This window comes from Mizuhopecten yessoensis, unplaced genomic scaffold (assembly GCF_002113885.1).
Source record: "Mizuhopecten yessoensis strain PY_sf001 unplaced genomic scaffold, ASM211388v2 scaffold10857, whole genome shotgun sequence".
In the NCBI taxonomy this organism is placed as follows: domain Eukaryota; kingdom Metazoa; phylum Mollusca; class Bivalvia; order Pectinida; family Pectinidae; genus Mizuhopecten; species Mizuhopecten yessoensis.
In genome coordinates, this window is record NW_018408756.1 from 86,173 (window position 1) to 102,495 (window position 16,323).

At 33.9% G+C, this 16,323-nt stretch overlaps 1 protein-coding gene across 1 annotated transcript; it reads left to right on the forward strand.

Annotated features, from left to right (window-relative positions):
* Nucleotides 1-4,497: 4,497 nt before the first annotated feature.
* On the forward strand, nucleotides 4,498-9,999 carry LOC110463024 (zinc transporter ZIP10-like). The gene is made up of 8 exons (XM_021517356.1): nucleotides 4,498-5,213; nucleotides 5,628-5,817; nucleotides 6,292-6,461; nucleotides 7,123-7,290; nucleotides 8,029-8,167; nucleotides 8,508-8,822; nucleotides 9,252-9,439; nucleotides 9,745-9,999. Exons 1-8 carry the CDS (start codon nucleotides 4,536-4,538, stop codon nucleotides 9,895-9,897), a joined length of 2,001 nt encoding a protein of 666 aa, XP_021373031.1. The 5' UTR covers nucleotides 4,498-4,535; the 3' UTR covers nucleotides 9,898-9,999.
* Nucleotides 10,000-16,323: the final 6,324 nt, after the last annotated feature.

Consider the following 16,323-nt stretch of genomic DNA (forward strand, 5'->3'; position numbering starts at 1 on the left):
ATATCTATCCTAGATATTATTAAAAAGAGTTATACAATACTTATCTACAAGTTTTTGAGTCTTGAGCCCAAATTTAAAGCACATATATCAGGAAACTGAATATTTCTCTTGGACTCTGCTTCAAACTTTGGGGGAAAAGTCCAGTGACCATATGCTCCCCTGTGTGATAAAATTCATTTGGAAAAGGAACTGAAATATAAGACATTCTTCATTTTTGAAATTACATATAAGTTCCCTAGTTTATGATCTATTCTAGTGCCAGTCACTTTTCATAAATAAAGATGAAGAGATTAATTTAATCTAATAAAATAACCTTGCTATAGTGATAAGTACACATACATAGAATATTCCTGATAAAAAATTGCCTGTAAGTATATTTTATTGCGATTTTTTTCTTGGACTTCAAATTAACCTAGAGAGGTCAAGTTAGATCAAATGTAAAAATAAGCAGTTAATTTTCTAGGTTTAATAAATTGTATTTGATTATAAATATTCTTCGTGTATTTAAGATTTGATTATATCTAGTAGATTGCAAGATTCTTTACCACCAGGTCTAAATTAACAGTCTTTGAAAAATGGGACACAATCTAAACAAACTACTTGGGGTGGGTCACTTTTCATAAATAAAGATGAAGAGATTAATTTAATCTAATAAAATAATCTTGCTATAGTGATAAGTACACATACATAGAATATTCCTGATAAAAAATTGCCTGTAAGTATATTTTATTGGGATTTTTTTCTTGGACTTCAAATTAACCTAGAGAGGTCAAGTTAGATCAAATGTAAAAATAAGCAGTTAATTTTCTAGGTTTAATAAATTGTATTTGATTATAAATATTCTTCGTGTATTTAAGATTTGATTATATCTAGTAGATTGCAAGATTCTTTACCACCAGGTCTAAATTAACAGTCTTTGAAAAATGGGACACAATCTAAACAAACTACTTGGGGTGGGTGAGGGTTTGATTGGTTTGGAGGAACACTGAACAGTTGTACATGTCCTTTACCTGTTAACTCACAAAATACTTGAGCACAAACTTTAAACCATGAATTAATAACACAGGATAATCAGCAGACATCAATACAATTTGCTTACAACAAACAAGACAAGTGATGTGAATGATAAATGTTGAATCAACTAACTCAGCTTTCTGACATCAACTATCTGTATATATTTACCTCAAATTTGCTGTAAAAACAGCATACCTGAGGTAAACACAGGTCAAAGAAACCAAGACCTCCTCATTAATAATATAAAACAAATAACACCCCCCCCCCCCCTCCAAATCAAACCAAAGTAGAATTCCTCAACGAGGCTGTGTACGAAAAATAACATAAATCAAGATGAATTTTAAAATCTCACTTTATATTTGAGTATGTGGCGACTGATTATGATGACATTAGTTATGCGCTCTTACCGAGTTTGGCATCATTACAGCTGCACTTAACTGGATCGTCATCAAACTACTTTCATTTGTCTCATTCTGGTTGAAAATGACGTGCAACAGATTAATAAATGACAGTGATTCTCACCAATGAGAACTATTTCTCAACCTTTATCTTTTAGGCCAACAAAACTAAATTGTCGGAACACTCGAGTTTCTTTCGGAAAAGTTTATAACTTGGGATTATTCCATATATTAATGTGTGCTTCCTAATACCAATCTTTTAAAAAATTTGCGTAAATATAATAATTAATATTTAAATATAAACTAAACTTATTGATGATATTTTATATTGGTGTTAGTTATACTTCCTGTTGAAAAATACGAAAATTTCCGTACGCAAAGCTAGTTTTACACAGCTCCCGTTTATCGGACTTAAGATTCCCCAAGTTAAAACATTCGGATAGCATTTTGATGAGTCATATAGCTTTCAGAAAACACTAGAACGTTCCGAATGACTATTAGATACGTGAATCGGGCAGCCATTTGAATCACGTTTTCAGCCTGTGCACACGACACTTCAAAATTGCCACTAAAGGTAAATATTGGACTAAATGGGAAAGCTAGTCGGTATAAAAATAATGTTTGAGTTGAAAACATAACATTTACCAACTTTAGGATGAATATCAGTTTAAAGTATTGCAGAAATTGATCAAATTATGTGCATACACCTTTGTGTAAGGTGTGTCATGCGGTAGATCGGCAGCTGGCGCGATCGATATATTCGGAGCAGGCCTAGCTAGGTGCCCGTCTCGTGGTGCTGTTTCATGTGAATGATAGCTCGTTTAGAGACTGCAGGACGCCAGTTCCTACACTAATCAGTTTCTTAAATATCCTTTGGTACAAAATATATAAGAACAAACTATCTATATTTGTGCTTTAGATTCAATTTATTATTTGATTTTTTTTTTTAAATTATCATAATAATTTAAGTGAGATCAATCCAATCACGTGGTGAAATAGCACAGATATTATATTAATAATATAAGACAGAAAATGATATGGTTGGTGTGTGTTTAGAAAGGGAAACCATACACTGTTTTCAAACTTTCAAGGTACGTTTCCATCGTCATAAATGTATAATATTCTGCCTTAAGGATGTACTCTTCTGAGGTTTCTGGTGTAATGGGTTTTTGTAAAATTTAACAAATTATGATCAAGTTTACTAGCAAACACGCATCTGAAAAATATGTCAAAAAACTATATGTCTGTTGTTTGTAGAACTTCTTTTACAAGAATTTTAAAAAAATACCAATTCGGCGGCCATTTTGAAAATGTGTATTAATGTGTATTTCTTAAGCTTCAAAAAAGGCAAAAATTTCACCTTTTTGACACTAGATTGATCACTTAAGTTGTCATTGTGTCGCCATTTTTAATTATAGCAGGTTCAATTTTGCTCTTCCACTTTATAATTTTTAATATGATAAAAATAATAGTCAACAAACTGGAAAATTATACATTATTGATATTTTTTACATATTTAGTGTAACTGAAGTACTTTTGATTTTTGACCCCGAAAAAGGTAAAAAATATAACACAAATGATAATGGGACAAAAAAAGAAGCACCCCTCCCCTTAAGAAGTTTTACTTCCATAATCTAAAAGAAAATAATATTATTGTCAATTCTACAAACATTCATACATATCTGATAACATACTTGGAAGAAATTGTATGAATTTGTTCCGCAAATGGTCAAAACCCAAAAAATCACCTTAAATCACATGTTGTCTTAAATTGGTATCTTTGACCGATCATAGCACAAAAACGAACACACCGACATATATTTTTTTTGCATTTTCCTCTTTGTCATTAACTCCTGTTTCCAAAAATGTATATCAGAAAAAAAGTTTAATACAGGAAATGTTTGACTTCTCAGAGGTGTACATCCTTAATAAAGGGGAAATTAACAAACTCCCAAAGATACAATTTTATGTAAATTACCAAACGATGCTTATAGTGCATTGCAGGACAAAATATCCTGCATCATACTCCAATATGTACAAGGATAATGAGGAGCAAAAACAAAATTCAAAATAATACAGAACTTAAGAAATTATAAAAGAAAAAGAATTTAAACCGTAAACAAAAAATAGAATCAAGCGAATTGAGAATCTTTAGAACTGGTTATTGGCAATTTGCTATTATTTTTTGTATCTTTATTTCCAAATTGAACACTTTCAGGTTGTCAAATAATTTCATCTGAAAGAAACTCAACAGATGTCATATTCTAATCAGGTTTGAATATTTTACCAAGGAGGTAAATACACTACACACTTTCCATTTTGAGCACACTCAATCAAAAATATTAACCCTGATAAACATGGAAATTGTGTCCGACAATTATTGTGCCTTTGAGCATGCACTACTACCACAATATAGATGTTATTTTGTTGTCTTGATATGTAAGTGCCCCTGTCAGCCACTATTTTTTAATTTAGTTTAAAATATAACGTCATTCCCTAGGAAACTAAAATTCAATATTTCAGCTATTGGAGTACTCGGATAATTGTTATCATTAATATTTGGACCTCACAAGGTTCGTTTTCCTTTGACTCAAGTAATAAAATAGGGATAAGCTCAAATAATTTTAGATGTTGCATTTGATTTGTTCGTGTTTTAAGTCCTATTAACAGCTATGGTCATTTAAGGGTGTGCAGCTAGGTTTTGGTGGTGGAGGAAAGCTGGAGTTCCTGGAGAAAACCCACTGACCAACGGCCAGTACCTGGCGACTGCCCCACATAGGTCTTGAAACTGTGACCCAGTCCGGTGACGGCCCCCATGATGTTGCAAATTTGAAGGAGGAAAAAATATAATAAAAAAACGATGATGATACATTTCGTTTACAATGTGAATAAACCTCAATTACACTAAATTGTTTTTGCAGATTGATAGACTGACCTTACAAGAAAAACTGACCAGAAGAGTCGACTGAACCAACAATATGTGTTTCACACATAGTTCTAAGTTCTGTTTCATCTGTCTCACGCTACACACCCTCACCTGTCTCCCGACTATCGGCCACGCTAACAAAACTCCAAACCTCTGCCTCACAACCTACCATTTCTTCTGAAACACATCAACATGGGATGCCTAATGATACCTCTTCAGATCACGATCATCACGACCATGAGGAATTGTCTAAAGAGACCAACCTCGAAGATCACGATCATTACGACCATGAGGAAACTTCTAAAGAGACCAACCTCGAAGATGAGTTATTAAATGCGCAAAACCTTTATGTTACATATTTGATTAATAGATTCGGTAGTGATGGTGTATTAAACTATGACAGTATTATACATATGTTGGAGAGCCTGGGGATAAATCTTAAAGTACCAGCAAACCACTCCCATACTGAACACTCTCATCAAGTACCTGATAGTCATGCCGGACATAGTCATGATGCAGATCATTCAGAGCATATTCATGACTCAGATCACGAAAAACATAATACAGAAACAGACCACAAAGATCATCATCATGATGGCTCAGATCATGAAAATCATGATCATGACTCGGATCATAAAAATCATGATCATGACTCGGATCATGAAAATCATGATGACCATCAAGATCATCACCATACACATTCTAATAATACAAGTGTAAGTAGTCATAAACTTTCAAATAACTCTGATCATGATGTACGTAGACGTCGCTCAAGCAGTCTTGTGAGGAGGCAAAAAAGGAAGATACAAAATGAATCGGAGGACTCTCACAATCACTTAGAGGGAGGTGTTGAATCTCAGGCAAATAATAAAAAGGTAAATTACTGTAATACTATATCAATGATATTCTTTTTATCATATTCTTTTTTATTTTATTTTTAACTTGTCACCTTTGCTCACTAAATGCATTACCGTTTTACAATGCAAAGACCCCAAATGATCTTATCAGGATGCTGTGCCATTAATGTAAATGATAAACAAACAAACACACACTTTAAATATATAGTAATAACCAAGACTTTTCATTAGAGACACAAATTGAATTAAGATGAGAAGGGTGTATTTTAATTTTATTTGATGTGAATAAATGTATATGTTATGTGGGTAATTTTTAAAAATGCTTATACAATTCAAACAAAAACAATCAATTTTGTTATTTTTTTGTTTATGTGATTATTTGTATGTTCTTTTAATAATTTGTCCTTTACAGTGTGATGATTTTTTTTCCAGTGTGATGACCTGATCAGCCGGTTTCACATTCACCGGGATGAGACAGTGACAACTAACCGGTTACTACAGATGTGTCCAGGGATACTGTTCACACTCTCCCGGGCCGAGTGTAGGAAAAAGGTCACTGACCATCAAGCCCACCCAGTCAAACAGGCTATCAATATCGCTTTCAAAGATATACCAGCAGAAGGTGTGTTTGTATTATTTATGTCTTATATAATTGCCAGAAAGGGTTGAACCAAATAGTACAGCTGGAAGTAGTGTCCTTATGTTGGTATGTGCCGTTGAGTAGGGGACAAAGTTTTTAAACAATAAGTGAAGTTGAATGTTTATAATTAAAGGTCATTTAGAAGGAAAAATAATCATGTACTTGATAAGTGAAGTAATCTGAGGTTATCTCCCCTGTCTGTGGAAAGATCCTTAGCATATTTCTAAAGGTTTTTATGAAATCATAATATAAAGCTGTCTCACATTATTACTGCACAGTAGCTCATGTTTAGTTTAGGTCCAGTGTAAGTTTTACATTTGAGATTATTTTTTTAATTTGTACATTTTGCAAAAAAGCATTGATAGCTTGTATGATTTCATTTTTTTGAATTACATTTTCATAGTATATACTGTGTGAAAAAAAAAATTAAAGTAGTTTTCTCTTTCTGCCTTTTAGTGTGGGGATATTCAACCATTGCTGTTGTGGTCATCAGTTTGGTTGGGCTTCTTGGTGTAGCCGTTGTCCCTATCATGCAGAAAGTCTTTTACAACCACCTGCTCCTGTTCCTAGTGGCTCTGGCTGTGGGGGCCCTAGCGGGGGACGCCTTATTACATCTCCTACCACATGTAAGTAATAATATAAATATATAATCAAGTAACCCTAGCTATGGGCCTCTAAATTATGTATTGGGTATATGGGGTTAGTTTTTCTGCTGTTGGGACTGAATCTCCTGTGGAACTTATCATATAGGAAGAGGAAGATATCTGCTCTGTTCACATGCCTACACAATACTGTTAATTGTACAATGAAACTGTATGTTACTGGTTTTGAAGGATATAGAGTTACGTTAAACAGATTCCAAAATAAATGCATACAAAAAACCCAAGAGTCATGAATCAGTAAAGATACTTGTAAATATATATACAATGTATGTATATTGTTAAGTAATGTTTATGGCTGTTTACCTTGCTACCAACCCCAAGTTTTTGTGCCTTCACTAAAAAAATTAGCAATTTCCAAGGAAGGACTGTTAAAGTCAAGATCAATATATATATATATATATATATATATATAATCTTGATAAAAAGTTTGAAAAATAAATTGAATGCCTACTGTTAGCAACCTACCCTAGATTTCTACAGACTTGTAACAGGAAAAAAACATCATTATTAATTTTTGTTTGTTTGGTCCTATCATATATTGCTCTTTAAAACACAGATGCATCATCAATAATGCCAGTTTACATGGCCCACTGTACTCATCATGTATTATTTTATATCAATATAGGCACTGCAGGGTGGTCATGACCACAGTAGTCATGGTAACAGTGAGGCAGATAACAGCCACAAGACAGCTGTCCTGAAGGGTCTGTGCGGAATGGGTGCTATTTTCCTCTTCTTCACCATGGAGAGGGTGCTGTCTATTGTCACAGACCTCAAACGCAAGCACCAGAAGGTCAGTAGTGGACACCATTATTTGTTTTCTAATTATTTCAGAATATCTGTGTGGGATAGTTAGAAGGAAGTTCAATAACACTGTGTAGATGTTGGAAATATAAAGATTTTACTAACCGTTTCTTTCATTCCTAGGGTCAAATGTCTAGGTAACATGGTCAATATTATCACAATATATATTAATTACACTCCAAAACATTTAATGGAATATCACAACAATTAATTGAATTGACATCCCCCCCAACCCACCAACACACATCAAGACACACATGTTGAGGTATTTATCCAAGTGACATTAGACAAGAGACAAGTACCTGGTGCGTAATAAGATAGATGAGTTGTGAAATTAACAAATTGCATTGATTATATGAGTTGTAATCTTCATTGTACAGTTCCTTACAGAGACTTAGGCCTAAAAAATAATACCCGTGTTTCCGCTAACATGCCAGAAAAAAATAGGGTAGGTCGGTCGGAAATTCTTTTTATTTTTTAAATAGTTTTTACTAAGGCTATATAGAGATAGAAACCTGACTTTAATAGTCTTTCCTTGAAAATGGCCAAAAAATCTTCAGGGTAGGCGCAAAAATATTGGGTCGGTCGGGTTAGCGGAAAGACGTATTTTTTTAGGCCTTAGCTATTTGGTTTAAATATTTTTTGATGTAAAGATGGAAAAGTTGTATATCTGTATGTTTAATAGTTGTTGAATTCTTATTGTAGACAACATTGCATATCATTTCAGAAAGGGTCTGTGTTTGTGAGGGAGTCCGGGGATTTAGCTGATGACAATACAAGCATTCCACTGACAGAGTGTGGTGCCATGCATGTCACTGACCCTGACTGTAAGGAGCAGATCATGGGCATCCATCCAGGACAAAAAGGTAATAATTATTAATAAGTTGGCATTAAAATGGCTTACTGCTTAAACATACAGTATGTATCTGGTAGATTCATTAGTCAGATGAGTATTTCAGATGTTGAGCCATTTTCTATTTAAAATATCACAAAGTAAATATTGATTGTAGAGAAAACATTATAGCAGAAAAAGATGTGTTGGCAGCCGAAAATAAATTTGCTCTGAAGCTGACAACTGATTTTTATTAGAAATATAAAAGCCATGCCTACCAACAGATGTGAGTTTACCAACAGCAATTTTTTTATGATATTGCTCAGATAAAATCTAATGATACATGGTGAAAATATGTTTTATTCTGTTTTTAGCCCTCACCAACTTCGCAGAGTCATCCCATAAGAATTGTTCACGTGACCATGAGGACCACAATGACAAGGACAAACAGTTTGACATGGTTGATCAGGAGAACCCCAGTTCCGTGCTCAGCCATTCCCATCATCATCATGGACACTCCCACATACTGCCAACTTCTGTGGCGTCCATTGCATGGATGGTCATTCTTGGAGATGGAATCCACAACTTCTGTGACGGGTTGGCGATCGGCGCAGCCTTCTCAAACTCCATAACTGGTGGCTTCAGTACATCTGTGGCCGTTTTCTGCCATGAGCTACCTCATGAAATTGGTACGTTCCATATTTTCTGTTAAAATATCTCTGCCTTGAACCGTCTTAGAATTTGACAGATTGGTAGTGTCTACAGTACTTAATTTATTTTTCATAGTTGTATGTGTTGAAGGTTAGATATTTAATATAATCTTTTCAAACAGGTTTCCAATAACCAGTTTCCAAAAAAATGTGCAGTTTAAAGTTACAGAAATCAAAACCTCAGAACAAAAATTACGTCAAGGAAAACCTGACTTACTAAGTATTTGGTAATTTTACAAAATATAAAAGTATTGTGCGTTGGAGACGTGAATTGTATCAAAATAATATCAATAATATGTTACATTTATTTCTATGGAAATAATTCTTTTCTGTTGAACATAGCGTGAACTTAGGACATGTTTATATAATGTTATGGATCCTTACTTTTCTTGTGTATTTTGTTTCAAGGTGATTTTGCTGTGTTGCTGAGGGCAGGAATGACGGTGAAACAGGCGGTCATGTATAACTGTGTGTCCTCCATCCTCGCATTGGTTGGCATGATAATTGGTGTTGCTGTTGGAAATTTTGGGGACTCCATTACCTGGGTGTTCGTGTCGGTGGCGGGCATGTTCCTGTACATAGCACTCGTTGATATGGTGAGTCATCTGTAGAAATATTGAAAAGACATTGATATATTTTGCCGTACAAGTGAAATGCATATTGCATTGAATTAGAAAATCATTTTTCTTTTCTTAAAGTACAACGACGAACATATTACAGCATCAAAACTGCTTTGCACCATATTTCAATGGTATCATGTTTGACAAGGCTGTACGCCATGCATTGTAAATGGGTTATTCAGAACAATTTTACTGTTTTCTACTGTTATTTGATAAACAAAAAAAAAGTGATAATACCAAGCTTAGGTGTTAAAGTAGATGTTGTTTGTTTATTTCCGTAGTTGCCCGAGTTAACCGCAGTGGACACGCGACAAGGTGAACATCCATTTTCCCACCTTCTCATCCAGTTAGGCGGCATGATCCTAGGGGCAACCATTATGCTCATCATCGCTCTGTATGAAAAAAACTTGATGAACATCTTGGAACCAGTGTAATTTCTGAAGCCGCTAGCACAATGTTCGTGGAGAAGTGACCAAGTGAGGAACTGTTATGGATCTGGTATAACTGGGAAACAGCCAGCACAGGGATCATGAAACCTGAAAGAAACAGTCAAGATCTTTCATCTTACACATTCCTACTAAAATATTATACATATTGATACCTTGTGTCAATGGTTTGCAGTCAGCAACATCTAAATGCAAACAAAATCTGAAATCTGTTTATGATGTTTGTCAAGGGAGATAACCTCAGTTATAAAACCGTTTGATAGGTGGAATGATCAACATTGAATTAACATGTTACTTCTAAACCCTATAATCGGATGATGTCCTTTTGACTTTTGTTTTATATAAAGATTTTTAGGTCACCTGGTCTTTGCTCAAGTGACCTATTCTAATCGCTTTCCGTCCGTCGTCGTCCGTCGTGCGTCGTGCGTAAACTTTTTACATTTTCCACTTCTTCTCAAGAACCAGTGGATGGACTTTTTTAAAACTTGGTCAGAATCATCCTTGGTAGATGAGGCTACACAATTGTAAAATTGAGATTCCTACCCCAACCCCTGGGGCCAGGGCGGGCCCCAAAGGGAAAATTAACCAATATTTTCAATTTTTTATCCTCCAGACTCAGAGGTACTACATTCATTTTCTCTGCATGGAAAGAAAATCATCAGGGGCTTTATTTAAATCGTAAATTTCAGAACCCCCGAGCTATCCGTTCTCCATTGGGGAGGGTGTAAAGTTTACTATAGTTTATATAGGGAAGTAACACTTTTGGGTATATATTTTATCCATTTTCAGCAAAAAATTACTCAAACTTATAGTCAGAATCATCTTTGGTGAATGAGAGTATAACTTTGTAAAATTGGGATTCATCCCCAGGGGCTAGGGCGGGGCCCCAAAGGGAACCTTTACCAATATTTTCAAATTCTTATCCTTTGATGACATGACAAGTATTGTATATCACTTAGTTTACATGCTGATTTCCACATCACATCTAAACAATAAAATAAAGCTACCAGTACCTATGATATAACTCAGGTGACCGCTAAGGCCCTTGGGCCTCTTGTTTATTTTAATCTCAGTTCATTATTTTGTCCATGATCCATCGACAAAATTGCATTCAATTTAGAGTAACTACTCAAAATAACNGCCCTTGGGCCTCTTGTTTATTTTAATCTCAGTTCAATATTTTTTCCATGATCCATCGACAAAATTGCATTCAATTTGGAGTAACTACTCAAAATAATTGAATAAAAATGAAAATAAGAATACTTGTAAATACAAGTTTGAGGAACTGTTCAAAAGACATTGATCAATAAGGCGTATCTGTCTCTTTGCATTTACCTTAAATAATATTTTGCTTGCTTTAAGGAGACATCCTTAAATATCCGAAATTTGCTTATTAGTTTCAGCAACATTTGTTTGTAGCATTGGTAATGCGTTGATATTTCAGATATTCAAGGGCCATCATCCAAAGAAAGCTCTTCCAGAATATGATTTTAGCTTTATTTTGAAATATTACTCTGAAAACATTACCGAACATGTTACATGACTAACCTGCATGTAATTTCATATTGAATACTGTATGTTGACATTTGAATATATGTAGCTATATCTATACAATCTGCATATTTTTGTTCCATAAAACATGATAATCTCATTTTGAGAACCAATGTAAATCAAGAAAGATATAGATGTATACATTAGGTAGTTCATTTGTATGTTGTATATTCACAAATGCAAATTTTGAAATTCTAGCTTTCACTGCCCACTGTACATAAGTTAGTATGTCACTAGATGGTAGATATACTCTAAACGAACTTTAATCTTTAAGGCAAAAACTTCTCATCAAAAATTACCTGGTACATAAAATATGTTCATATTTCCAAACAATGAATATCTTCAAAAAATTACCACAATATTAAACACAATTGTTTTCCAACTGTCTTTTATGTAATCCTATACTTTATTTGCATTTTTACTTCATAATAATTTTATAACTCAGGTGAGTGCAATGATTTAGAAATCAACAAAAATAGCAATATACTTTCCATTCAAGTACACATGTACCCGTTTTAGATTAGAAATAAACTGTGTTTGGTCTGCAATGATGTGAAATCCAGTAACACTAACAGGTCATTTTATTGGGAGCATTTATAATTGATGGTGGGTTTGAAATAATTATTGTATAAATGGAGATACATTAGGTAAAAAATGTTGAGGTCTTCAGTTGACTTTCCCATTTAGCATTTTAAGTTGTCAACCTTTTTTCTTTAAGTTAGACGATCAAGATACATGTCAAACAGACACGATCTTTCAGCCTAGGAGTCGAAGCTAATTTGTTGGGTCAAAGCCATACTCCAAATGGCCTACTGAAAGACCTGAAAATTGATGTTTTATTGTGTAAAACAGGATATCTCTATGTGTAAATAAGGTTTAATTTGTCTTATTTTGTAAATATGAATATCTCTGTTTGTAGTTCAGGTAAATTCTATGTCTTGTTATGTAAAATAGATGATCTTATATTAATTTCCATCTCAAAAGTCATGAATTTGTGATGATCAAGTAAGATTTTGTCCGTTACATACCAAAGATATGTTGCAGAATATTTGTGAAAACATTTACCCAGCCAAACTTGAAATCGTAAATTTGATATAAATTTGCCTTAAAGATTTTTTCATTGTGTGACATTGCCATGCAGTTGAAGTCTGTGACGGTTTGTAGTTGTGATGTCACAATTGAAACAATGGGAGCATACAGTCATTCACAGCTCTGCTAGGTGTTAAAAAATGTATTCATAACATATTGGATGTAATGGGTATTATACATTGATAACAGGGAAGCTATGTGCTGTATTGAGGATATATCTGTTAGATTAGATTATTAACGTTTAAATCTTATCTTGTAAAATTATTGATGAGGATATATGACTAGTGTGTAGTTCAAAGTTTTATGATATTTTGTACATCAGCATGGTCTCTGCTATGCTTAAAGTTTGATTTGGTTAAGAAAATTGCTCATAGCACATTGTTTATATATACAACCTGTTTTGCTCTTGCCAGTTTATATCATTCTTATATTTGGATATATATTACGGAGGTGAGTATTAAGTTGCGTACTCACACACTCAGAAATTTAAGCGTTTAATATTTGATTTTTATAGTTCGGAAAAGGTTATTAATAGTGAAGCATGGTACAGATTTTTCATGGTATTATAAAGAACGTACTGGTATGCTTTATATTTTTTTCACTTTAGGCAAAAATAGGTATAATAAAACAGAATGCAAGGGGACAAATGACTTCCTGTTATAAACTTGGAGTTATGAGCGGTAATTCTTTTGTTCCCACACACTTCTTCATTTTACGAAGGAATAACAGGAATAACATTGCATTTAAGTATTGAGATTTTAAATACATTTTCTGTGATGTTTATTCCTTCTGATACAATAATAGTAAATAACCTAAAAATCGAACTGTCAGCTACACATTTTGAAATATGTTAAAAACCTTTAAACAACTTCTTCTCAATAACCAAAAGGCCTAGGATGATGCTATTTGGCCAGTAGCATGATGTGATGAAGGGCTACCAAGTTTGTTCAATTGAATCACCTTGACTGATATTCAAGGTCACAATGATGAAATATCTTTAAAACTTTTAAACAACTTCTCCTCAATAACCAAAAGGCCTAGGATAATGCTATTTGGCCGGTAGCATGATGTGATGAAGGGCTACCAAGTTTGTTCAATTGAATGACCTTGACTTATATTCAAGGTCACAGGGGTCAAATATGTTTAAAACCTTTAAACAACTTCATCTGAATAACTAACGAGGCCTAGGGTTATGATATTTGGCTAGTAGCATTCTTGGATGAAGGGCTACGAAGTTTGTTCAAATGAATGACCTTGTCCATTTTCAAGGTCACAGGGGTCAATTGTCTTAAAAAATGTTTAAACATCTTCTTCTAAATAACTAAGTGGCCTAGGATAATGAATTTTGACCAGTAACATGCTTGGATGAAGGGCTACCAAGTTTGTTCAAATGAATGACCTTCATCCATTTTCAAGGCCACAGGGGTCAATTGTCTTAAAAAATCTCTATACAACTTCTTCTGAATAACTAAGAGGCCTAGGATAATGATATTTGGCAAGTAACATGCTAAGATGAAGGGCTACCGAGTTTGTTCAAATGAATGACTGTACTTATATTCAAGGTAACAGGGGTCAAATATGTTAAAATCCTTTAAACTTCTTCTCAATAACCAAAAGGCCTAGGATGATGCTATTTGGCCAGTAGCATGATGTGATGAAGGGCTACCAAGTTTGTTCAATTGAATCACCTTGACTGATATTCAAGGTCACAATGATGAAATATCTTTAAAACATTTAAACAACTTCTTCTCAATAACCACAAGTTCTAGGATAATGATAGTTGGCCAGTAGCATGCTGTGATAAAGGGCTACCAATTTTATTCAAATGAATGCATTTGACAAATATTTAAGGTCACAGGGGTCAAATATGTTTAAAACCTTTAAACAACTTTTTCTGAATAACCAAGGGGCCTAGGATAATGATATTTGACCAGTAACATGCTAGGATGAAGGGCTACCAAGTTTGTTCAAATAAATGACCTTTACCTATTTTCAAAGTCACAGGGGTCAAATATGTTTGAAACGTTTATACAACTTCTTCTTAATAACCAAGAGGCTTAGGGTTCTTATATTTGGCAAGTAGCATGCTAGGATGAAGGGCTACCGAGTTTGTTCAAATGAATGACTTCGAAGTATATATCCAAGGTCACAGGGGTCAAATATGTTAAAAAAACTGTGAACGACTTCTCAATTAGCAAATGCCAAGGATGATGATATTTGGCCATTAACAGGCTGGGATGAAGGGCTACCAAGTTTGTTAAAATGAATGACCTTCAACCTAATGTCCTTATTCGACATTCAAGGTAACAGTCGTCATATGTTTAAATCTTTTAATAGGTTATTATGAATCAAACACTGTTATTCTGCCTCTAGCTGTATTTTAGTCCACGTTTAAGATTACAAGTGTGAGATTAATACCAGGTGAGCGATTCAGGCCCATTGGGCCTCTTGTTATTAATGCAGTCAAATGTTTTACATGTATCAGTAAAACAAAACAAAAGTATATGATTTGAGGATAGAGTAAGTCACTGTTTCCTCTTTTCCTGATGTGATCCGTGAAGGCCCTAAATATGTTTACTGTATAAAAATGCTTATATGTAATAGTTAAATACTGTATACTGGGAAATTTTCGCTGCAGTTTAATTTTCGCCATTTTTGTCATCTGCAATAAGGGCGAATTTATCATTACAGCGAATACAAGTTCACAGTTTGCCCTATATAGTAATTGCATATGAAGGGCGAATATTCACGTCAAACACATATTTTGAACAAAATAGTAATGTTGCCTGTACTGTCACAGTATGGAAATCGTTGAATATGTCTCACCTTTTAATTCGGACAACCCTGATGTCAAGTCCATAATTTTGTAATCAAATTGAGAAATGTAACTTAATTCGATTCACCCCTGAAATTGCATAATGAACTATTCCAACCTTTGAAGTGGAAGAGTTCCAATGTGTCTTCAGGGGTGAGTGAATGTACAATTTGTAGTCATAAGGTTAGATGAAAACTTCAGATCATTTTGACATTTTGATGTTTTTGACAATAATTCATTACAACAATCATTGTAGTAAAAGATATTTTTATTCCTACTCCCAAAACATTTTCCTAGAAAAAGACACATGCAAATAATTGGTTTTTTTTTTATTTCTGGCATTAATATAGCTGCCTATTTGTAGAGTGTAGAACAGACATAGCTGTACAGATAGCTGCTTGTTTCAACACACACAACTATATTTTATAATTCTAAAGCTACCACCTTGTCTTTTTCACTGTTTAATCAATTTAATCCTGATTATTTTTCACATATTTCAAGTTTTCAAATAACTTCCTCTTATGACAATCGGTGCCTAGAATACTGATGTTAAGCTGAAGCTTGCTTAGATAAAGTGGCAGTAAGTGTTATTCTAACAAATAACCTTAACCAATATTCAAGGTTGCAGGGGTCAAATTTATTAAAAGTTTTCTAACCATATCCTCTATAGCACGAGGCCTGCTAATGATGATATTCAGACGTTAGCTTGCAGAGGAAAAGGGCTATCGATTGTGTTCAAATGAATTACCTTGACCCCTATGCAACTTCACGGAAATCTTTTGTTGTCAAGTATTACTGCCATTTAATATCAGGTGAGAAATGCAGGCACTAGTGGCCACTTATTTCAAATAGAATATTTAGAAATTTTGGCTGTTTTGAGCTGAAAATATGTTAATGCCAGTTGCTCTTAAATAGTTACATATATCTAAACTGTAGATTTTTAAAACAGGGTAATTGTA

Excerpts from the sequence above, each read along its gene's own strand:
- LOC110463024 (XM_021517356.1), top strand. The coding sequence starts at position 4,536 with ATGCCTAATGATACCTCTTCAGATCACGATCATCACGACCATGAGGAA. Across the intron at positions 5,214-5,627 it reads CTCAGGCAAATAATAAAAAG|TGTGATGACCTGATCAGCCG; the intron begins GTAAATTACTGT and ends TTTTTTTTCCAG. Across the intron at positions 5,818-6,291 it reads CAAAGATATACCAGCAGAAG|TGTGGGGATATTCAACCATT; the intron begins GTGTGTTTGTAT and ends TCTGCCTTTTAG.